General features: G+C 49.3%; 1 protein-coding gene across 2 annotated transcripts in view; it reads left to right on the top strand.

The window, feature by feature from the left end:
• Positions 1 to 768: 768 nt before the first annotated feature.
• LOC144141328 (sphingosine-1-phosphate phosphatase 2-like) overlaps positions 769 to 23,345 on the top strand; it is a 28,571-nt gene continuing 5,994 nt past the window's right edge. For both annotated transcript variants that reach the window (XM_077672901.1, XM_077672902.1), the window contains exons 1-4: positions 769 to 1,414; positions 12,399 to 12,488; positions 15,030 to 15,287; positions 17,511 to 17,627. In XM_077672901.1, coding sequence (XP_077529027.1) covers positions 911 to 1,414; positions 12,399 to 12,488; positions 15,030 to 15,287; positions 17,511 to 17,627 — 969 coding nt within the window. In that variant the 5' untranslated portion in view covers positions 769 to 910. The remainder of the gene's footprint in view (positions 1,415 to 12,398; positions 12,489 to 15,029; positions 15,288 to 17,510; positions 17,628 to 23,345) is intronic.

Below are 23,345 nucleotides of genomic sequence, written 5' to 3'. Positions count from 1 at the left end.
TGTGCATTCTTACGGGCCGCTCAGCGGAGCATCCACACTAGCAGCGCGACGCTGTCGCCACCTACATGTAGATCTCGCGGCGAATACAAGTCTCCCCGACACGAGCAGCAGAATGACTGATTCCAGGCAGAAAACCCGCCGCGGTGACTCAGTGGCTAAGGAGCACGAGGTCACGGGTTCGATTCCCGGCCGCGGCGGCCGAGATCTGATGGAGGCGAAAAACAAAAAATGCCCGTGTGTGCGAGATTTCGGCGCACGCTGATTCCCAGGTGGTCGAAATTAATCCGGAGCCCTCCACTACGGCGGGCCTCATCGCCTGCGTTGCGTCGGCGAGTTAAACCCTACAATCAGTCAAATCAATCGATTCCAGGCAGAAAGTACAAATCATCCGTTGATGCATGGTGGATCGCGATTATTTCCCGACGAACAGCACCGCTGAGAGAGGCATTTCTTGCAGAGGGAGAAACGACAACTTCCAGCGAAGCGGTGTGTTTTCCTTTCATATGTCCTCGTTCTTCAGAAGAGTCGCCCTTCAGGAGCTCCCCTCAAAGAGAAGAATAATACGGCGGACCGCGGGGCCGGAGGGGGCGGCGTGGGCGGCGTGCTCATTCCCGCGACTTCGGTGGCAGCGCAGGCGGCGCGACCAAACCAGGTGGTGGCAGCGGCGGCGGTGCGGCGCGGCGGCGCACAAGCCTAGCCGTATGGATAAAAAAAAAAAGAAAAAATCTGCCGTCAGCCGTCAGTAGCCAGTCAACCTAGCCAGTCAGTGCCAGGCCAGCAGCTGTGCGGGCGCCCGCAGCCGACGGCGGTTCACCGCAGGCGTGTCTCCGCTGTGACAGGCCGACGATTAGCCTCTCGAACTCTCCCCTTGATCTTTGAGCGCATCGAAACGACCGGTAAAGATTGCGTTATGCGCGACTTACTGAAGCACGGCCTCTCGCTGGGCGAGACGCTCAACAGTCCCTTCCTCGTGGAGCGAATCCAGAACTACTACGGCGTCCGCCGGCTGCCCGTGGTGAAGAACGGCCACAGATGCGGCGAGTCCTCCAACGGCGACGTGAAGCGCTGCGCGGCCGGGGCCTCGGTTCCGTGCCGGGTGGAGCGTCGGCTGTGGTACCACGTGTTCCGCTTCGGCTCGCTGCTGGGCTACGAGGCGTTCTACGCCACCTTCTTCCCCTTCCTGCTGTGGAACTGGGACGCCGTGGTGTGCCGCCGGGTGCTGCTCGTGTGGGCGCCCGTGATGTTCTGCGGGGGGCTCGCCAAGGACGTGCTGCGCTGGCCGCGGCCGGCCTCGCCGCCCGTGGTGCAGTTCGACCGGGCGTACGCGGCCGAGTTCGGCATGCCTTCCACGCACGCCATGACCGGAGCCTCGGTGCCCTTCGCGCTGCTGCTCTTCACGCAGCAGCGATACGACGTGAGTTGCGCCGCCGCCGCAGCTTTCCCCGCTAAGCAGAAGCGCCTCGTTCACCTGGTTGCGTGATTGCACCATCCATCGCAACCCTGTCGCCGGAAGCTCGGCGCGCGTGCGGAAGCTCCAAGCCGGCTGCTGTCCTTGCTGTTCTGTGGCGCAACTGTTGCGATGTCCTGCTTCGAAACGCCGCCTTGCTTTCGCTCTAGGTCGGTGCGAGCGTTATGCCTGAGCCTCACGGGAGCTACGAGGCACGTCGCGGTGGGGGCTCCGGATTAGTTTTGGCCACATGGGGATCCTTAACGTGCACGAACGTTTTTGCTCTCCGCCTCCTTCAGAAAAGCGGCCGGAATCGAACCCGCGTCCTTGGGCTCGGCTGCACAACGCCTTAGCCACTGAGTCACGAGTGGTAGCCATTTGGTACGCGAGGCGATTGTACAAAACAAGCGCTGACTCACAGCTAGTGTTTATTAGGGAGCGCAAATAAGTGCGCAAAGGGACAAGGAGGAACAACTTTGCTCACGATAATGCACTTAAGAGACATGAAATCACAGGAAAAGGCGTGTGCAGATGGCCGACTAAGCTTTTTCGTAGAGCGTAATTGAGGTCTGGCTTGCGCGGTTAATGTAGAAGGCTTCTACTATCTCCCTAACCGTCCAATTTCTGTGCTTGAAGAGCACCTTGGTATCACTGAAGCAGGGTTTGCATCCACACATTTCACAATGTGCTGGTAAATGTGCATATGTGCGATTTTTTATCGTCCCCGAGTGCTCTCCTAGTCTTATATTTAGGCAGCGCCCCGTCCCCCCACGTACACTCTTTTACAGCATCCGGTAAATGCCGCACATTTTGCAAGGCCCAAAAGCACGCATGGGTTTGACACCGTATGGGTTATGGCAGGCACAACCATGGGCATGTTTCTTTTTGTTGTTCAACGGCTAACAAAGCCGGCCTGTTTTGTTCTTAGCCAAAAAAAAGGACCGGCACACCATATTGGGACCCCACATTTTTCAGCCCATGTGCCATGTAAGGCATGGTAGCACGTTTTCTCGCCAAGTTATTTTTCTTTATGCAGCTTTTTTTTTTCCATGCTTAATCTGTTGCACTAAGCTCTGTCACACAGAATAATAATCGAGTGTGGAAACCTGAATGCGGCACACCTAATCACAAAGGCTTTTTTCGGCAAGTTGGTGGCATGAATTTTTTATTGCGGGCCGAAGGCTAGATACAGCGATGCCCCTCTTTACTCACTGTGTACTCACTACTGGTTGACTTTGCCAAAAGATGACTTAAAACACCTGATGTTGTGGTTTCCGCTGTAGCATAGCAGACTAGACCTAGAATAGACGAACTGTGATGAATGAGTTCTTTGCTAGGCATGCAGTGGTAGACAGCTATGATTTGAGGGCAGATCAGATCGAGAAGCAGGCTTGGGTGAATTGAAAAAGGTTGCCGGCCATTTCGACAACCTTGTAAGCTAGGCATTTTTCTTTCCTTGTATCGGGCATCATGCCCGAGGCAACGTGGGCATCGGCATTCAGGAACACAGCTAGCGAAATTTGCAAAGATGCATGCAGAGCACCGTCTGAGAAGTGAACAGGTGATCACACTCTGTCAATGAATGAGAATGAGAAGAAAGTGCGTTGCGCAGTGCCTTCAATTTTCAGGGCATTTTGTGTAGCATTTCTACGAATTTCAGCTGTGTGCTGCCAGAAAAAATGCAGTGGCTGCGAAAAGTACAAGAGGCAGAACAAAGCTAGCTGCGGCCAGCGGTGTGTTGACACGCGGGCCTTTATCTGGGACAGCAGGAAAAGTCTCTCTCGCAACAGGAAGCGAAAAAACGTGATAAGCGCTCCACAGATAAGGCACAGAGCTGACATTGCGCCAAAAGTTGTCACGATGCGGCACTATTTGAATACCAGCAGATTTGCTGGGATGTGGCGTCTGTGCTGCACAGCACAGATTACATTTAGGTTGTGATTTTGGTTTGTTCATGTGCGATTGTGGTGCAGTCTGTTTGACTCGCAATGCTTCTCAACCTGGCTGGGCTTTTAACTAATTTCTGCAAATTTTTGACTGCAATCGGTACACATTGAAACGTTTGCTCGTGCTAGCCAGTCGTGATGCTTCAGTGATCACGATACATCTGTGGCGCGTGATGCGTGCGTGGGACAATGGCTGCTGTCAAACGACGCCATGGCTTCAATGAAGCGCGCACTGGCTCACTGGAATGGGAACTGGACACGGCAACAGCAGCCATAACGTGCTGGGGTTGAGCGACCATGCCGAGCAAAGCAGGCAACATTGGAATGGCACAATTCTGTGAAGGACTAAAGCGGTCTTGTTAGACTTGCAAAGGTAAAGTGTCGCCGAATGTTAACTCGCATGAAGTACAGCATAATTTAATGAGACCCTGGCCTAACCTGTTTCCATTCGTTTATCCTACCCGCTCGAAATTCTCGCAGCGTTTTTTGGCACGCTGAGAACAGCAAATGGGAAACCAGTTTTTGTCTGTGCCACATCAGCTCCAAGTTATAATATGCCGTGGCCGACTTGTGTACATAGTTGACTACAACTGCTTCGCTGTAAAAAGTAAACGATTGCAATGACAGCTTTAGTTCCCTTAGACGGATTGATTACATGCCACGTTACTTTTCTTATAACTTCTTTTATTGCAGTGGCACATGTGTACACATATAGCATGGCATAAACACCGAGACCACCAGTAAATCGAGTGGGGAAAATCTGTGGTACCTGCACGTATGTACCTCTGATTTTGTGAAAGCTTATTTTTGGGCTATACTAATCCTGAATGTTTTGGGCTTACTGCCTTTTTTTTTTTTTTTGAGGAGAAAAGCATGGGCTGTTCTTGCCGTGAGTTTAGTGACTACAACACGGCAACACACCGAACCTCTCTGCAAAGAAAAAGAAATAGGTGGGAAGTGTTGTAATGGGTCATTTTGTAATTGATTAGGCGAAAATGGACAATTGAATTACAAGGATCATTACTCCTAAAAGAAGTAATTGAAGTCTTACAGGATCACAGAAAAATGCAATTCAGGATAGCAAATGCATTACGTGCAAGTCTGGTTGCATTGCACCATTTTGCCAAAATCTTTGATTTGCTGTGCTCTCTCTACCGGCCTGAATTACATGTGGAGGAAAAAGGGAAACTACCGTGCAGCTCTAGTATATCTTCCACATTCCAAAAAATTGGGACGGGGTGAAATTTTGTTGTACCATATTTTGGCTAGATGCACTTGGGCTGCTAAGTGTGCACTGCTTGATTGTTCGGCCTTTGCAGGAGAAGTTGTGAGGATTTGACCAGTATTATCGAGTTGCTGTGGGCAACACTGTGCTCCACGGTAGAAAACTTTGCTTTGAGGAAATAAAAATAGAGGTTTAGAAACGGAGGCAAGCATGTTCATTCAGGGCACCTGGGAGTGTGACAGCTTGGGGAAAATTTGTGGTAGGGCTGTAATATTTTGCCAGTGTTTTGTTCAGAATTTGTAGATTAGAAGTCTGTAACGTAAGATTGACATTTTTAGTGATATTTTTCTTACTTCGGGGATGGGGCATCCCTTCAATGCACCCTGTGTAAACAAAAAATTGGCGCATTTGTTGAAATAGCATTAATTTCTGAGAAGGTTTGCATTTTTTCTGTATTTAAGGGAAATGTAAAAGAACTTTGCAGCTATTTCAAGAAAAGATATATATTTACAACATTGTGGTGGTGTAGTGCCGCTATTTATTCTTAGTTGGCGGCACTGAAATTGTGGCTTGTAAGATGGTGGCTATCCTTTGGGAAGCGATTCTTACATGAGGGCGGATGCATCTCGAAGATAAATCAGCTGACATCTTTTCTTTTTAGTGATTAGCAGACTGTGGAAACTTCTAGACACGAACGTGTTGCAAGCTGCGAAAACACATTATATATGCTGTAGAATGTCACTGGAACAAATTGCTCTGAGGTTCGTCACACGCTTGGCATTTGAGCATATATGAATCGAGTTCAATTTGAATACTGTGTTTTTTTTATACCTGTCAACTCTGCCGAATTTTCAGCAAAATGAACTTCCATGAAATTTTCTTGTCAAAAGTAGTTAAAGGACCCTGCAACACTCTTTGAGCAGTGCAAGTAAACCTGCGCGACGTTTAGATTACACTGCCAGGAATACCTGAGCCACACGTGAAGCGGTGAGCGTGCAAATCGCCGTGAAAGACACGAAAAAACCAACCGCACTCTCTTCGACTTTCCTTATTAGGCCCCCTTGGCATGGCCTAAATGATGTCATTGTGGCCATGGATGTCCTGTTGGCTGGTTGCTGGTCAGCTTGGCGGCCTATATCTCGCATTTTCTGTGACGATCCACCATTGTCGGCGCTGTGTTCCAACTTCCTCTATGCCTGAACGTGTACGCAGTTTTGGCGTTGTGTTTTGAGTGCGCGCGGAGTTTTAGCGACGAACTCAATACTTCCCTTTCAATGAGACCACTCAACAGCTAACATTTATTGCTTCAAAAACGCCCTACCAGGCTGAGCATACACTTGCAAGCAGGCAGCCATGCCTGCTTTTTTGTGGCACCAGACCGGACTAGACCCCTCCATGTTGCAGAGAAAATGAGAAAACTCCCCGGCCCGTGATATATCGAAGGCTGCTGAAGAGAACGCTGTGAGCCGCCCCCTCTCCGCGAGAGAGCGTGCAGCTTTTGTCGCGTTGTTCGAGGTCGAGTTGAGAGGCAACAATTATGTGTGATTTCTCATCACGCGTAGCGTCGGTGATAGTGAACGGTTCTTCAAAATTCTTGCGGGAGGAGATTGCTGCGACAATACCCCGGGTGGTGCAGGGTGCCTTTAATTGCAAAACATTTTTTAAGTCTCTGTAGGGATTTTAAAGACTACAGCACTGCTGGCAGTAGCTTGTGCAGTGTGGTGCGAGGAGCGGGAAGGATCGTCCACAGCAGTGCTGCAGCGTTTTGTACGGCCTATCCGACAGGTGCAGACCCGCACACAGTCACACGTGTTGCCTTTACTTCTTTGTTTCACGTACCCTCATGTGCTTATGCTTACTGCTGTGTCATGCGTCCCGCCTGAGGTTTTCCCATTTCTCTTTTGTGTGGCGAGTTCCGACAAACAAGTTAATGAATTGGGGGCGTTCCGTCCAAACAGACACGAGGTGTGATGCATGAGTGGGGAAGAAGTTGCAGGTCAGTCTAGCACAGGGCAAAAGAGGAGGCTTGCAGTTTTGCGTGTCCCTCCGCAGGCCCGAAGGGGCTGGAGCGGGCAAGCTGACACTGCGGGCTCCAGGGTGTTGCACTCGCTTAAGAGGCTTTTCCCACAGAGGGTACAAAGCACGTTAGGTGCTGGGGAAGAGTTGTTTTTAAAGGGGACGAATCAAGGAAGGGAATCTGATCTGAACTTTTTTTGTTCACTTTTTGATTAGAGGAATACAGTAACTTAGCTTTGTGGGGGGTTTGTTTTGCTTGGGGGTGTCGTAGCCTGTTTTTGCTCGGCACACAGGTTGGACGTCTCCTCCTCCTCTCAGTGAGCAGGCAAGAGTGAGCTGCTCACGCCCAGCCGAGTAATTGTGCTGCTGGCAGTAGTGAAGGGAAAATGCACTTTCTCCATTTTTACCCAACACTGGTGGAGGGAAGGAAAGTTTTCGCCCACCTTCGCTCTGTCTCTGCCTACGGAAAACAGCAATTCTGGATCAATGCCAGGGGAATTCCAACAGCACAAGCTGCACAGGGACACCAAGCGCAAAGACTTTGGCACAACCGCAGGCCAACGACTGAAACCCCTGGAAGTATGTGAATGTGCGGCCCCTGTGAAGCGCCAGCCACCACAGCGTCGGGCAACTGGGTGGCCCAGTTACCATCTCTGCCCACTGCTCCAAAGTGACTCCTTCCCACCCTCTCCTTGCACTCAGTCAAGAAGGTGCAGCTTGCAGAAACAAGGGAAAATGGGAGAGATTATTTGGAATCGGAATGAGCACACCCACGTCGAAGACCCACCGCCTCTGCAACTGCTTGAATGCATTGTGCGTGGCATGTGTGGACTAGCGTTGCCCACACCCTGACCGCTCCGAAGCAAACAAAACAGATGGACGTATGCATCACAGCCCTCGAGGAGGGAGTGGGGAATACAAAGCAACCCAGAAAGAAGCTTTTCCAGCTGCTCCAGGCTACTCCAAGACAATGGACCATCCTTCACAGAAACAACGGCCGCTCCAAGGCCAACAAACAGCGTTGCAGCGAAGCTGCGCATCCCTTCGAGGCAGACAGTTGTAGCACAGCACCCCCCCCCCCACATTGTAGCATCGCAAGAAAGGGGTGCAGGCAAAGTTTCAGCAGCTCATGTCACTGATCACTGATGTAACCACCCCAACCGCTATGTTAATCAGATCTTTTCACAGAGCATGATCGATCATACACTTGTGGACATTATGCTCTGCAATACAGAGCAAGCCAGGTAGTCCTCTGGACCAAGGACTGTCCGCCATTATCACAACAGTGCCTTACAGCAAGACCAACTTCACGTGGGCAACGTCCTCCAAATTCCTACAAGTAGGGCTGGCAGTGTGTCCAGAGACACAGCGCCTGACCTCAGCCTCACGTAGAAACTGAGAATGTGAAATGTTCTGAGCGAAACACTGGGAAGGAACCGCCGTGTCACTCAACTCCACAATTGAGCTCTTACCAGCAGAGGATCAGCATTGCCTGCATCAGCAATTGGAGGAACTTCTCTGACGCAATGCCAGTTGCCCCATGGATGAGCTTGCATTGGTTGAAACAGCCGAGAAATGACCCTCACAGAAGACTCTTATCTCTGACACCTCTGGGATGCCTGATAAGGTGGGAAAAGAACAAGATGCAAAACAGCAGTGGCCCAGCGTGTAACCACACAGTGTTCGCATGGTTGTTTGTTTACACAGTGGCCCGTTTGGCCAACGTAACAAAGGCCACTGTGGGAATAAATGACTACGAGCACTGTCTGTCATTACACAGTGCGTCACTGTGATTTGTGCGACTGTGCACCCATTTTTCCCAACGCCACTGTTTGTGTTCAGACATTGCAACGTGTCAAACTTTTAGTGCTCACATACTTTGGCGGCACGACAATGTTGTAACCAAGAGAACAATGGAAAGAAAGAAAACTGAAAGAATTGATAGAGCATTGCATCAATGGGTAATTATGAAGTGGCCAAAGAAAACATGCTGTGGAAGTGTGAATGCTGAGCATATGAAACAATATTTTGGCTTCATTTGGTTATGTAGTTTGAAAACTTGCTTGGTTCACTTTTGATGAAGCTAGAAAATGATGTGCTAAAAAAAGTTATTGGTAGAGCTGGCGGTAGCATTTTGAAGCCTGTTTTGCAGGTACAATTTCTTTTTGTGGCCCTTTGATTTCAGTTTCAAATGAGTGATCACACACTATCTAGGGCGTTTGCTTGTTAATCTTGTTAGGTCTGTTTGGAATCAATGTCTGTGGGCAGAAATGGCACGTGTTCTTTAGCAGTTCTAATGAACGCAAGCATGTCCTGTCATCGAATTTTGCAAGATGTGCTTCCAGATAACCTGTTACACGTTCATCATTAGGGGAGTCTGTGAAGGTACTGTGAAGGTGCTTCACAGCACCTGTGAAGGTGCTGTGAAGGTACTGATGGTTGACGGGAAACGAGTACTCTAACGCACACAGGCCAATGCTCAGCTCGTCCAGTGTGTTCGATGGAGTTGCGAGGAAAAACGGTGCGTCTGAAGTTGAACGAGCTTCTTGTGCACAGGTTAGCTGATTACCTTGAGAAGTAACGGCACCACTCAAGGGTAGCACCCGCATTCTCCGTGACGTGCACTCGCTCTAAAGCACGAGTCTGAGTTGACATCTGGCAAACTACGGCCACCTGCAAGCATGACCATGATGTACATAAAGAAAGCTGAGCTGGGACTACATATTAGCCTCCTCTCTCAAAAACTGAACTCTCTGAGGGTTAGTCACAGAATGTGACCAGATGCTGTGTTCTAGGCACGCAAAGTCAGAAATGCAGGTAAGGATCGGCGTCTTGCGAGTTCACGTGCTGATACCCTCAGTACAAACGAAGTAATGCGCAATACCTTTTTGCAGCTTTTTGTGTCCAGCTTGAGGATTTTCATTTCCCACATTTGGAAAAAATAAAATAAAGAAAACACTGACTCTGGAATTTCTCAAAATTCTGGCTTTTTCCAAAAGAGCATGGAAAGTGACTGTTTTCTTGTACATTTTTGTGAAGCCACGCGTTGTGCATGTGTACCTTTTATCCAGTCACCTGTCGCATACGAATTGGTCACGGGACTGATGCCACAATTTATAAATTTTTGGTCATTTTGCAAGATACAAAGTTTGCATTAGGCTGACTGCAGTTTCTGGTCTGACAGAAAATTTAGTTGTGCATGAAGCCAGAAAGCTGTAAAGAAAGTTCGGCCGCTGCTCACAGCATTTTGTTATGTTGCGGCTGGGTGAATGACACTGGCGATGGGTGGTGGCGAGGTGTTGTGTCGGCATGATGTTGCCACAGAGGGATGAACAAGTGGCCATTTACGAGTGGCCATGGCTGCTTGAGCAACGAACTCGCCGCTGTGGCTGAGCTCGAGGACGCGGGTTCGGTTCCCGGCCGTGGTGGCCGCTTTTCTGATAGAGGGGAAAACCGAAAACGCCCGTGAGTACGAGATTTGGGCGCACGTTAAAGATCCCCAGGTGGTCAAAATTAATCCGGAGCCTTCCACTACGGCGCGCCTCATTGCCTGCGTTGCGTCGGCGCGTTCAACCCTACAATCAGTCAAGCTTGAGCAACGAGTTTGTGCTTAGCACTCTTCCGTCGTTGTTGGTGTTGGGTCCCTTGGAGCTACGCGCCAGAGTCCACTTGCAGTTACCGTAACATTCGTGCCACATTTGAAATTTCTTTTTTCGTACAACGTATGTGCGTTGCGGTAAAAGAGACTTCACTTTTGAACTAGTAACTGGCATGCGCATAGCTCACCAAATTAAAAATGTGAGCAGGCAGAGAGGCGTGTTTATTTTTTCATGGTAGCAAGCAAGAAGGTTTCAACTGGAACCTAATTTTAATGGAATAGTAATAAGTGGTAGCAACAAAATTTGAATTCCAGATTGTGGGATGTTTACTTTAAATTTAGGGAGCCTTCCTGAGAAAAATGTGCAAGCCTAGAAGTGTGTCTTTATGTTGGGGCTGTCCATTGTAAGGTTGCCATAAATAGTGCTTTAATATGTTTTCAACCCTACAAACGACGTAGCCCCGTGTTAAGGCTGCACATTTTTCTTCTGTTTGGTGGTCTACCAGTGAGCGGGCGCCGTGTTCGGAGAGAAGCGCATTGGCTGTGGGGCAACCGGGGTTGCCACGTGTCGCATTTCGAACTGTGTCCCCTTGGCCCCCGTGGCTGTCGCTCCCCCCTAAGCGCCTGCCTCCTTGAGGGTGTGGCCTACAGCAGTGGGATTGCAACGACTCTGCGAGTGTGTTTGGCGCGTCCTGAAGGTGTGGCTTTAGTGGGAGGAAAAAACTCCACTTGTGCTATGTGCTTGGGGCGACCAAACGCATTTTTGGTGCTGAGCCCGCCACAGTGCCGCTGCCAGCCCGGGAGGGTGGCCGCTGTGGCAGGGGCTCAGCCGGGCACGCCCTGCCTCTGGCTGGCAGCAGCTGTGGCCATTGCCAGAGCATTGCTCACTGTCAGGGCTCGGAAAAAGCGGCCACCACAGAATGGGCGGAACATTGTCCACATACAACAGAGGGCACACATGCAACCCGCTGAAGTGATCAGAGTTTTGCCATAGCTTGGTGGGGAAACGTATAATGCAGCCGTACTCGGGGAAACATTTTTCAATATTGTGGCTGCACAATTGTGTAAGAAACTAATTTGCAAAAGGCGAAAATTTCTCACAACTTCCCATTACATGTGGCGCAACTTCCTTCCTTGCATCCGGGGGTTTAGTTCAATTGGACGGGGAAATGCCTGTAATGCAGGCAATCTGATTGACGCTTTTTTCAATATTGGTAGTGCAAAATTATGCAACGAAGCAATTAGCTAGAGGTTGCCCATTTTTCGGCGGGTGGATGCACCCTTTCTTCATCCTGAATTCCTACATTCACATCAAGGTTAAGATATCGACGCTGCATGGATTTTTTTAGCAAAAAAGAATTGTAGTTCCGGCTAGCGAACTGTTTTTCAGGTGTAATGTTGAGCATTCTGTTCTCATGAGAGCCGTCATTGGTGTTAACAATGCAGAAGTAGCAGTTACTAGTGCAAAATATGTTTCATGGTCATTGCACATGCCAGCACAGTGAGTGATTTCACTGAGGACCGTTTTGTACTTAAAAATAAAAACAATAAATTTGGTCTTGCTCCGTTATGGTGGACTTTCTTTTGTAATAAACTGCCCTGTGACAGATCACATGATGTGATAAAACAACCTGTAATGAATGGGCCTGTGACGAAACAGAATGTGGGCTATGTTTGCCTGTTTTGGCTTGTTTTGGGGCCATGTGTTGCTGGATGCCCTCTGTACAAATACGCGCTTTGTTCTCTCTTGTGCTCCATTGTTTTGAGCGTGGTTGTGGCTACCATAGCCGCCTTATCCCTGGTGGGAATGCATTGCTTGTAGTGTTCTCTTTTCCCTTTTTGGCGCTGTTGCTGCGTGCATTTCCTGAGCACCCCTGCCTCTGCGGTGGCGCGGGAGGCTCTGCACCTCCGGGGCTGAACTGCCCGGTTCCTCCGGTGTTCCCTGCTGAGCAGGGCCCAGTAAAACACTCGTTGCTGGTAGTGCCTAAACTTGGGCACTCCAGTGGAAGGCATCGCCAAGCTTGCCCGTGTTATCATCGTCAGTGCAGCAAATGCAGCAGTTTGTTTGGTGCTGACTGCGTGCTGCTCTGCTGGTGGTCTCGGCTGGGCCAAGGAGCTCTGCAGCCGGTCTCAGTGTGCCCTCCCTGCTTCCTTTGCTGCGTGCAGTACTCGTTTCCGGTGGCGCTGGCTGTGTGCATCGTGTGGTGCCTGCTGCTCTGCGTCAGCCGACTCTACCTGGGCATGCACACGGTGCTGGTGAGTCGTCCCGCTTCCTCCTCGTCTCTCGGCCCTGGCCAGTCGGTCTCCGCACCAGCACTGGAGGAATACTTTGGCCCTGCCCTGATGAGGCCGACCAAACAGTCGAGGCAACCGTTTCTTTCCGTGCACAATCGCCAGAGCGGGTAGAAAAACAGTGCAGGGGCTCTGGCCCTGTGAACTTCTCTTGTCCACACGGTTTGCACGTTCCCATTGAAAATTTTAAACAGAACAGACAGTGCAAGGAACGGCCAACCAACCGCAAGGAAGGACCTTGTAAGAGTCGAAGCTTGAGCCGGTTGTTTCAGAGTAGAGGGCAGCGCAATGAACGGGACGAAGCGAAGATGAGACAAACACAAGCGCTTGTGTTTGTCTCATCTTCGCTTCGTCCCGTTTATTGCGCTGCCCTCTACACAACTAAGGGTATTCGACCAAGCACTCTGCCTTTTCATGGCATGCATCTAGCGGGCACTGCATTTGATTGAACGCACTTAGTTGTAATCCAGTGCTGCTGTGCCTGCCTGTTTGTTCACCCTTTCCTTGTGGTTGGTTGGTCGTTCCTTGCACTGTCTGCTCTGTTCAAAAATGTACCAAGTTGCTTAATCTTTCATCTTACCCTTTGATGTGCTACGTATAGACTGCGTGCTGTTGTCTGCTTGCTTCTATGGCAAGATCAGCGATGGCACCGAACGGGCCCTTGGTGCGTACACCTTGCTCCGTCTACTTGTTCACTTTTAACACCAGCGATAATTTCGTGTCATTCAGCTGCTGTAGCCTGGAGGTACATACAAGTACAGTCTCCACTCTAACGGTGGCAGCCTTTTGGAGCTGACACAATTATGGAAATTTTTTGTTCGTTTGATTGATTTTTTTTTCATGCAAGAAATGTTGTGTAAGACCAATTCCACACCTTTTTTTCGATATAGGATGGTTTGATGTCTTCTAGGTCGCTTCACGTGCATGACATAGCCTAATGATGCATTTCCTGCACAATCCACTCTGTGCAGGAAGTGACATAGTGTGTCAATGCGTTTTGTGCACAATCCACAGTGCGTGTATGCAGAACAGTGGTGGTTCTGTGTTGCCGTTCGGGAAACGACCCTGCATAACATGAGCATGACCCTCGGGAAGGGAGGCAGGGTATGTAAGCGACAAGGTGTGAATAATTTTGAAACGCCCCTGTCCTCCTTTGTGCCCCTCAAATTTAAATTTGGGGCTTTTTGCGTGCTTCGATGGCCCGTTTTCATCTCCACCTGTGTCTCAAAATTTTATTGGAACCCATATTTGGTCCAAACATTGATTTCATGTTGCCTTTACTGGACTGGACTTGCAAAAAAAAAAAAACTCTATTGTGTAATGGGCCAGTCTTGCATGTATGTCTGTACCTATAGCTCACAAAATCACGAATCTTGTTTTGTAGCCTCATAAAAACAGCCTGAAACTGTTCCCTTCCCTATCGTGCTTTGGCGTGAAAGATATGACACTATCTCCGTCCAGACATGAATCCTAGCTTGTGCTGATAATAAACCAATGTTAACAGGGTGGGAACTAAGGCCCTTCTCAAGTGTATCACTGGAGCAGTGGTGCATTCCATTGCTTTTCAAATGATTTGGTGCGCACGCGAGCACATTCTTCCCCTCCACAGCACAACGGGAAGTGCCCTGTGGCGCTTGTTCGCCCACCTTGTCTTGCACTTGGGGAAAGCAGCAGAACTCCGGGTATCGACATTCTGCCAAGAGCAGCAGGTCCGGTGAGCCCCTGTCGCTGAATCGGCTGTGGGGCGCTGTTGCAGGCGGCCTCTGTGCGCGTGCCTGTGCAGGCCCCTGGAGAGCCAGGATGAAAGGAGTTTGTGCCTGCTGCCCCAGTCAGCAGCCCTCACGCTTGTGCTACACAGCTGACCCCTTTCCTTAGTGGCGAAGCTAGAGGATCGCTTGCAGGAACTTCTCAATCACTTGGCTGCACCCACAGAGCAAGCACCTGTTTAACCCAAAGTAGAGGAGGACCAGTAGCTCAGTGCAGAGGAAGAGACTATATTGCCTGAAAATTTTGAGTGTCGAGGGTAAGCGAGAATTACAGTTACAGATGACCGTTACTCCTTTTTGTACACGCAACAATACCTCTGAATATTCCTTCTTTCCACGGACCATCACTGAATATAAGCAACTTGCTAACTAGCCTTCACTAACCTTGTCCACATTGTGTACATTGTGTTAAACTTGGTGCGGACACGGCCTTTATTTTTTCTTCTGTACCTATGTATTTGTTGTTAGCCTTTTTCTGACGTCCTCGTCATTTGTACCCACCTGCCAAAATCCCAGTGTGGGATTGCAGTATTAATGAATAAATATGATAAATAAACGAGGTTTGCTGATGCTCCAGGTTGAGGGCTGCTAGTCCAGGCATTGCCACGGCAGTGGAGGCAGGGCCAGCGAGCGGAGGTGTGGCAATCAGACAGTGGAGGCAGGCGGCACGTGATTGGCGGCAGTGGTGCTCCGAGCAGGGTAGTGACGATGGGCGTTGTCCTGCTCCCGCTGCCGGCAGGACATCCTGGTGGGGCTGGTGCTGGCCTGGGCGCTGCTGTTCGTGCTGTGTGCGGTGTCGCTGCCGGCCGAGGCGTGGCTGCTGGGCCGGCCCTGGGGGGCCCCCCTGGCGGCCGCCCTGCTGCTCTACGTGTACCCGGCGCCCCCGCGCTGGACGCCCGCCCGGGGGGACACCTGCCTCGTGGTCACCACCGTCTCGGGCATCTGGGCGGGGCAGGCCCTGCTGCCCCGGCTGGGCCTGCTCCCCACGGCCGACTCGGTGAGGGGCTCTTTCCGTGTGCGCTGGGCTCGCTTGGAAAACCCGGCTGCTTCACAGCCTCGGGGCACCGCAAAAAACGCAAGCAGTGTTGACAGACAGCCGGCATTGCAGACACAGTCGTCACCGCGTTAACTGCACAATCGCCCAGTCATGTACCTCGGCAGTGGCTTGGTTTAGGGGTTCACCAATCACGCCAAGGAGATCACAAAGTGCCTGGGCTGTCGCCACTGCTTCATCTGCTTTCTCCAATGGCTGCGTTACTGGTTTGTAGTTTACCATGAAATTGGCATCGTTGTGGCTGGGAACAGGCAGTCTTTTAGGGGCAAAGCACCGTAGGGGCTCGGGCTGTCGGTGTCTTCTATCGATGTCTCGTGTAGTCACAGTACTGAAACACCACGACACTCGTTTTTCAACCCCTTGCGCTAGGACGTAATGTGTGCTAAAGAAAAGTGTATAATCAATACAAGTGGTTCGAAATAAACTAGCATGATTTAAAGATTAGTAGAACGCTCCCTGTCCACTTCAGCAATTGTCAAGTACAAGCAGAAGCTGTTTGTAGACGGGTTATAATTTGTTTTACATTCAGTACCCACCAGCTCTCGACGGTAGGCCTGATCAAGTCAGGTGGTTGGTCGAAGCAAGAAGAGGCAACCTTACGTGGTGCTGAGGCCTCGTTGATCACAGAGTACGAGCTCCCAGGGCGGGCAATGCACTGCGCTTGCGTTGACCCCTACCACGGCCCCAAACTCGGGCAGATGGGGCGTGCAAGTTGCTTAAATCCGGTTCAGCGCAAGAGAGGGTTCTCAGCAAGCGCATGTTTGCTGCTCCCACCGGTGCGCAGTCCTTCTCCTTGCAATCTTTGAATGCCCTCGTGCACTGCATGCTTTGCTCCTCGCCAGGTTTTTCGTTAGTGGAGATGGTCCGGGATTTTGTTCATGAACCAGACGTGTTTTGTCTCCGTGGCCCCTGTAAGGTAAAAAAAAAGGTAAAAGCCTGTAAGTAAAAGCCGTGGCCCCTGTAAGGTAAAAAAATGCCGGCCGCTCGGCGTTCGTTTTGTCGAAACCGAAACTGACACGAATAAACGACGCCGTAAATGAATGTTAACGCTGCGCTCGACCGTCTAATGTGTCATTCTATGATTAGTGGGCTGGTGGGCGTGCATAGCAGCGAGAAAAATGTAACCCAAAATTTCGTGTTGGTACTCCTTTAAGAACTGACTGACTGACCATGCATGGGAGCCCAAACGTCTTCATTGTTATTAACTTTCGTGGCCGGAGTCAGTTCCTAATGGTCGTCAGGTGTGTTCCCGACCAGACGGGCCCAACTCTTGATTTTAAAAATGGCCACCGCAGTGACGCGAAATGGCATCACGTGGGATTTGCGCTGAACAGCAGCTCACCACAGCGCGAGCACAGCGGTACGCCGGAATGGAACAAAAGGTTGGCCCTGAAAGGCGCATCTCTGCCTGTCGGGGCCAAGAAAAAGGAGGTAGGGACACAAACTCAATGCAGCAGCGAATAGTCGCCGGGCTGCGGCCTTCAGAGCACATTTGCAGGGAGAAGTTTCCTGCAGATTCTTTTGTTTGCCAGAAATCCCACGGGGGTGGAAGACGTCTGTTGAGGTGCCACGAGGCACCATGGCTTTGCAGAGGTGGAGCCGACAACTACGCGACAGTCGAGGAAACCCTGCAGTGTGCCAGTTTTGGTCAGTGGGAACTAGCACCTCCATGCTTGAACGTGCCATGGCCATGGATGCATCTTGAATGGTTGGGAAAAATGGCAATTGCAGAGCTGAGTTGTCACGATTAATGCCAAGCACAGTGTCCATTCTGTTAGCTGTGTGCATTGCTCGTACGTCGCAACTGCTCTGCTTCCTGCTCTTGTGGAGGCCTCTGTCGGGGCCTCAATTTCCGCTGGGTGCCGCGAAAGTTACAGCCAACTGGTGGTAAGGCAGTTTGATTTGACTTATTTCACCCGAGTAAGCTCTCTGGTTTTTTTTTTTTCTCTTGTGTACAGCCAATGCACTTGGCGACTGGCGTTAAAATTCTGGCTGCAGTGCCAGTTTTTCTGAGCGGGTAAAAAAAAAACGAAATCTGAAAAAGCACGTTTGTGCAGTGCTAGTGAAGGCAGCAAGAATGCACTTTTGCTGCAAACACAGATGTGAATGTTGCGACCCTCGTGGGCCAGTGTAGCCCTGCGGCGACACCAGTGTACTGCATTCCAGATAGGAGCTGCTGCCCCATACGCTTTTGGAGTGCTCTCGGGGCTGGCGCTGATCGTAGCACGGACAGCGGTGGGCCTTGCAGCGAGTTTGGTGGTCCGGACTCTCGTCAAAGCTGTGGTGAGTCCACGGCTGCTATTCAGGGGGAAAGGAGCTTGGCCCGACATGTGCATGCAGCCAGAGTGGGAGCGTGTTGCACCCTCAAGGAACGGTAGAGGCGCTTGGCAGTGTGAAGGGACCTCTCGCCACGGTGCAGCAGTGGTTGCCCTCACAGCTGGCCCTTTTCTTTCGGCTTTATCGGCCATGCTTCGGGTGTAATTAGTGTGAATCAGCTTTGATGGAAAGCATGTACACTCCCTTCTCTGATCTCACAAAAGATTGTGTTTTTTCGTGTGACATGATGGCTGTGCAGAATTGACGAACAAAAACCAAAAATTGGGTCTAAATTTTTGTGTTGGAGGAGGAAACTGCTTTGGCACTATTTGTGCTGCACCTTCCGTCCCTTTGTGTAGCACCCAATCAGCTCTGCAGAATGGCTCGCACTTTCAGTCTGGAAAAAAAATCTCGTTTCTCGTGTTTTATTCGAGAATTCGAGGCGGCAACTGAGAAGCGAGTTCCCGGCTCGAATTCTCCTGGTGCTGGCAAAGGGTGGAAAGGGTTCAACTCACCAGTGACTGCCCACACTTCCTTGCCGCGTCCTCCGTTCATTTGTTTGTTTGTGTATTTGTGCATACTGCAGCCCCCGCTTGGGGCTTTGGCAGGAGTGAGCATTAAACAGAGCGGTGCCACAAAAATCGCATTCAGGACGAATCACACGGGGCGAGTGCCAATTTTTCCAGCCAGAGGGAACGTATAGCACCAGGCAATCGGTTTCAGCGTCCAACTGTTGAAGGGAAGAAACTAAATTTGGGCGTGTTGGTACGACAGGGCTCAATGTTAAGATGGTGGTTGCTTCCAGTAGTAGACAGTGAGGCAGATGTGTCGGCAGACATGCGATGCGCGGAATGAGTGAAACAGTGTAGCGATTTCAAGGAATCATGGAGTCGGCGTGTGCGGGCTGTCGTAAGTTCCAGGGAGGACAGGGTGAGCAAAGAGGAAAAGTGGCGCTCGTAATCACTGCAAGTAAATCTGATTTATGCCAATGTGGGGGAAGGTGCACAAAGAGCAAGGTGCATGGGGAACGCCTTTGAACGTTCCCGTCCCAAGTTCCCTTTGTAATCGTTTTCATTTTGTCTTTATTTTAGTGTCCAAATATAGCGAGAAGTGGACATAACGAACTGATTCCTGTTTCACGACGTGTTATGAGCGTGCTGGACGGTAAATGCGCAATCATGAATGGTACCTGTGATCACAAGGCAGTGCTTGCTCCCTTGAGGTGCACAATTGCTAAGCTGCACTGCGCTGTCGCTTCCTTCCCTGATCTCAGTTGTGCAGATGGCATTTTTTTGCCCGTATGCTCAGCCGATAAATTTAAATTGCTGCTTGTTGCATTCGTCAGTTATTTTGGCAGTGTGGTGAGGACCTTCCGTCTACACTTTGTCCCTGTTAACTCTTTCGTGTCCGTGGAAAAATGGCCCATTTTGAGTGCTTACAGAAAAAATTTTTTTTCTCTTGAGCTACTGGACACATTTAGCAATGCTATGCCTGAAATTGTAGCTTGTAGATTGCTTTTTCAAACACATAACAGCAGTTTCGTGAAAGGTACAATTTATAGCTGATTGGTCAAATAAACAGAACAAAATGCACAAAAAAGTGCACACACAGTACATATAGGCGATTGTACTAAGCCTAAAAATAATTTTTGGAATTCTAAGATATAGAAGTTGTTTCTACGTCCCTAAGCTGCACATCAATGCTGTGCACCAAGTTTTGGATTTTTGCGGGCCTTCCAACCTAGTGGCCCTGATGGCTGCGCCACTCCGTGAAGCAACTTGAGAGTCAGTTGCTCTCTAAAATATGCGTCCTGGCATACGTACTTGCGTTCTGACGGTAAATCATTACCACTTCAGTGGTAAAAAGCAAGAAAAAAAAAAAAATCCAGCGCTCTTGAGAAGCGCTCGCCAGCGCTAATCTGACACGAGCCCCAGGCTATCCTGGAGCGGATAACACGATACGGTGCAACGCATTTGGCAAAATATCCCCACCGCACATTGTCCAGACCTTGCACATGAAAGTAAAACTGCAGTCGTCAGGTAGGAAGCATGTTTTGTTTATAAATACAGCGCGAAGTCAAAAACAAACCTTACCTGTCAGCACCAGAGTTGCTTGGTATAGGAGTTGCGAAACTCCCCGTAGGCCCCATGCATCGAAAAGTGGCCGTACGATTGGTCCACTGTTTTGGATCTTGTTTTACAGTGGCGCCATGTGTTGGTGAGAAAATAAACTACAACGTGCTTCACTGCTCGACGACCTGGGCAAAAAATGGCATTTGAGTGCTTACGTGAATTTTTTATGCCAAAGGAGCCCAATGTGTTCGACTATGTAAGTGTTTTATATACATACGAAGCAAGAGTAGTAAAAAGAAATGTGACCGTGGGGTCAACCATCGCTTGTGCACTGTCGTCTGCTGTGCGTCATCTTTGGTCTTCTGGCGGCAAAAAATAAATAAATAAAAAGTCACTTTGACGGCTTTATGCAAGCTGAAAAGGATTATTTAGAGCCACTTGATCGGCTACTGGATTAGTTTTGGCATACAATGTGTTGTAGGCCAAACAATAACCATTTTTTGCGGTGGAGTTTCGCAACTCCTTACATCGAAGAGCTCTGGTCAGCACCTGTCGAAGTCCCAGGCCATTGAATGGGAGAGTCTTCATCAGAACTAAAATCTGACAATCCACATCGTTGCTGGAGTTATCACTGCTGCTGGGGTACAAAACGTCAGCAGCAGCAGCTGCCCAAGTCCCTGAAAGAGCTGTCCGCCTTTATAGAGCGTGCAGCAAAACAGGGCACCATTTTCGCCCAACTCGCCGCTGCCTTGGGCTGAAATGTCACTCCCGAAGCTGTCTATGTTCGTAAAATGGAAACAAGCAATAATCAAATGGAAAAATGAATTGTCAATAAATACAACAGATGGCGTTATCGCCTGCAAAGCGCTGTTTTTAACTTTCACGGCAGGTTTGAAAATCGTCGTTCACCCGAGAAACAAAAAAGATTTTCCCGTGAGATCTTGCATGTTGTTCATAGGATGAGGAATGCAACACTCTTCAGGTGGTGGTAGCAGGTTTGCTCAGCTAGGCACAGAACTTCAGTGCAAAACAAACCCTGCAAAAAACTTTCCACCACAACTGGGGTAATCCACACTGTCGAGTAATCCACGCAACTTCTGGTCACGAGTACTGCCGTGTGATGCGGCATCACCCTCATTTTCCTTCGACGACACCATTACAGATTTCTAATGCTTTCAACACCTTCTTTCCGTCCGTTTTCACTTGCAACTGCTTCAAAACAGCCTTGTGTTCTGGTGCAGGACATCCGTGATTAGTGAAAGCTGGTATGAACCTAATATAGAATTTATACACCAAGAAATGCACAGGTTGTGACAAAATTCCTGACGCATTTTTGGTCTGCTGTTTTGTTTGGATGTGCCACTATCTCACTGCCGTATTTAAAGAATCTCTTGAAACAGGAATATAGCCCCTAGCTAATCGAAGCGGGCTGATGTGATTTTCTTACGCAAGTTCGGAGAAAAGCAAATTTTTGACTACTGTAGGCCAATACAGTAAAAGCTCGTTAATTCGAACTCGAAGGGGACTGTAAAATTGTTCGAATTAAGCGAAGTTTGACTTAGCAGGCGGGTGCTAAAATGATTGGAAAACGCGCCACCACACTGTGCGGGCAAGGGCGAAGAAGCCACCTCTGGACTTGTTATCGCTAATTAGGCACTACTACACGTTTGTGGCAGGTGATCTCGTAAATAGCGTTTCGTAAGTAATAATGGCATGCGCTGGAGCACTAGCACCGGTGGCGCGGCGCCCTATGTAGAAGCGAAGTTCTGTTGCAGGAGTGCAGCGCACGTGCACGACGCTGTTGTTTTCCAGTTTCGTAATTAACTTTAGTTGTTTTGCATTTCTAGTAAATGTGGTTTGGTTTGGATTTGGCAACACATTGTAATCACTCTGGGCCGACTTCTTCTGCGAGGAGCAATGGAAACCAGGGGATCATAGTCCGAATTAACCGCCCTGGATACCGACGAGTTCGAATTATCAAGAGTTCCCTCCCCCCCCCCATTGAAATATACAGGGCTGTGCCGGGACCAGGGCATGAGTTCAAATTAACCGGAAGTTCAAATGAACCAAGTTCAAATTAGTGAGCTTTTACTGTATAACTAACTTCATACTCATGTCAGCTACTGGAGCATATTATTTAAAAACACATTAGCATTAGTTAGAACAACGAAACTTATTGTGCCACTGTGAGATTGGCATCAGACATGACTTCAGTACGACAACACAACCAACAGACTCATACATGGCATTTGTTTTGCCCTCATTTCCAGGGAAACAAGGTGACACAATTTCCATAGACTTTTTCAAAGCTTTCTACTCAGCATCCAAGTCTGAGCTGATATTCAACTGCCTGATTGGATTGGAAACATTCTTTCAGATTGTGTGTGCATGTTGACGCTTTTAACGGTTCGGCATCATGTCTGTGTAGCAGAGCTTCTGCTGTTTGTCAGCACTCAATCCTCTTTTGAAATCCATTGTTATGCCGACGATTGCGTGCTCTGTGACAGTATTAGCTCATCACAATGTTATCAGAACCTTAGCAAGCGATAATGGACAGCTGTCAAACATGGCAGTTGATTGCAAATTTCCACAAAACATTTTCTATGTCGTCCCGCAATAAACACTGTCCATCATATTTTATGCGCTGATTTAAATCTACAAAAACTTTCCAAATACTTGGTATTATTTCCACCGGCAGCTTATCATCGTCAAAACATCTTGACTTCATCTGCTCCAAAGGACGCACTCCCCCAAGCACTGAAATCGCTTGTCTGAACAACACTGGGATGTACAGTTCGGCGCAAAAATAGACAGGGATTAAGAAAGACACCACGCAAGTCCTTGACTATTTTTGAGCGGAACTGTACGTAATGGAATACTAACTAGGCCAGTCTTTACTAAAACACTGGGATGTGTTTTTATTGTGTGGAACCCATAGCAGCATGGTGATGTGGTACGACTCATGCAGTGATGCTATTTGAGGGAATGAGAGAAGAGAGCCAGTCTAAGCAGCCTCCCCTTGCCCAACACGTGCCCGCCAGTAGAACCGTGGCAAAGAAAGCCTTCTGATTAATCTATCGGTGGTGTTGTTGCACACGTCCTCCTGCCCTATTACCTGCCCGTCACCAAATAGGCATCAATCAACTTTTTTCACCACATCATGTACAGTTCAGGTCATCTGTCGTTCAGTAAGTGCGGGACATTTGCTAAATCCCCTCATCGCCCCTGCACAGACACACATGAAGGGGCTGTAAAGACAGCCCACCACGTCCATTCAGTTCGGCTGCATTCCGATGTGTGGACAGCTTGGCAGGCAGCGTACGGAGCAAGGAACAAGAGTTGGAGCGCTGCAGTGGTCACCAATGCAGAAGAAAACCTCGTAGCACACATGTTGGCAAGCTCAAGCTGTATTTCCGCAAAGAATGATTGGTTTATGTGATTCAGTATTATGTGATTCAAAAAGTGAGCAACAGCACCTTTGCCAGTAGTAAGTTATTAAATGAAAGAACAAGTTTGTGTGTCGCAACACTAATGAGTGAAAGGGTGAGGCGCTGCTACTGTTTCCCAGCAGCCTTCACTGCTGCTGTCGCTGCGAAGCAGTCTCCGTTGCTGG

This window comes from Haemaphysalis longicornis, unplaced genomic scaffold, assembly GCF_048455015.1.
Source record: "Haemaphysalis longicornis isolate Haplotype H1 unplaced genomic scaffold, Haemaphysalis longicornis Haplotype H1 scaffold_6, whole genome shotgun sequence".
Taxonomy (NCBI): Eukaryota; Metazoa; Arthropoda; class Arachnida; order Ixodida; family Ixodidae; genus Haemaphysalis; species Haemaphysalis longicornis.
This window is presented reverse-complemented; position numbering and strand designations above follow the sequence as displayed.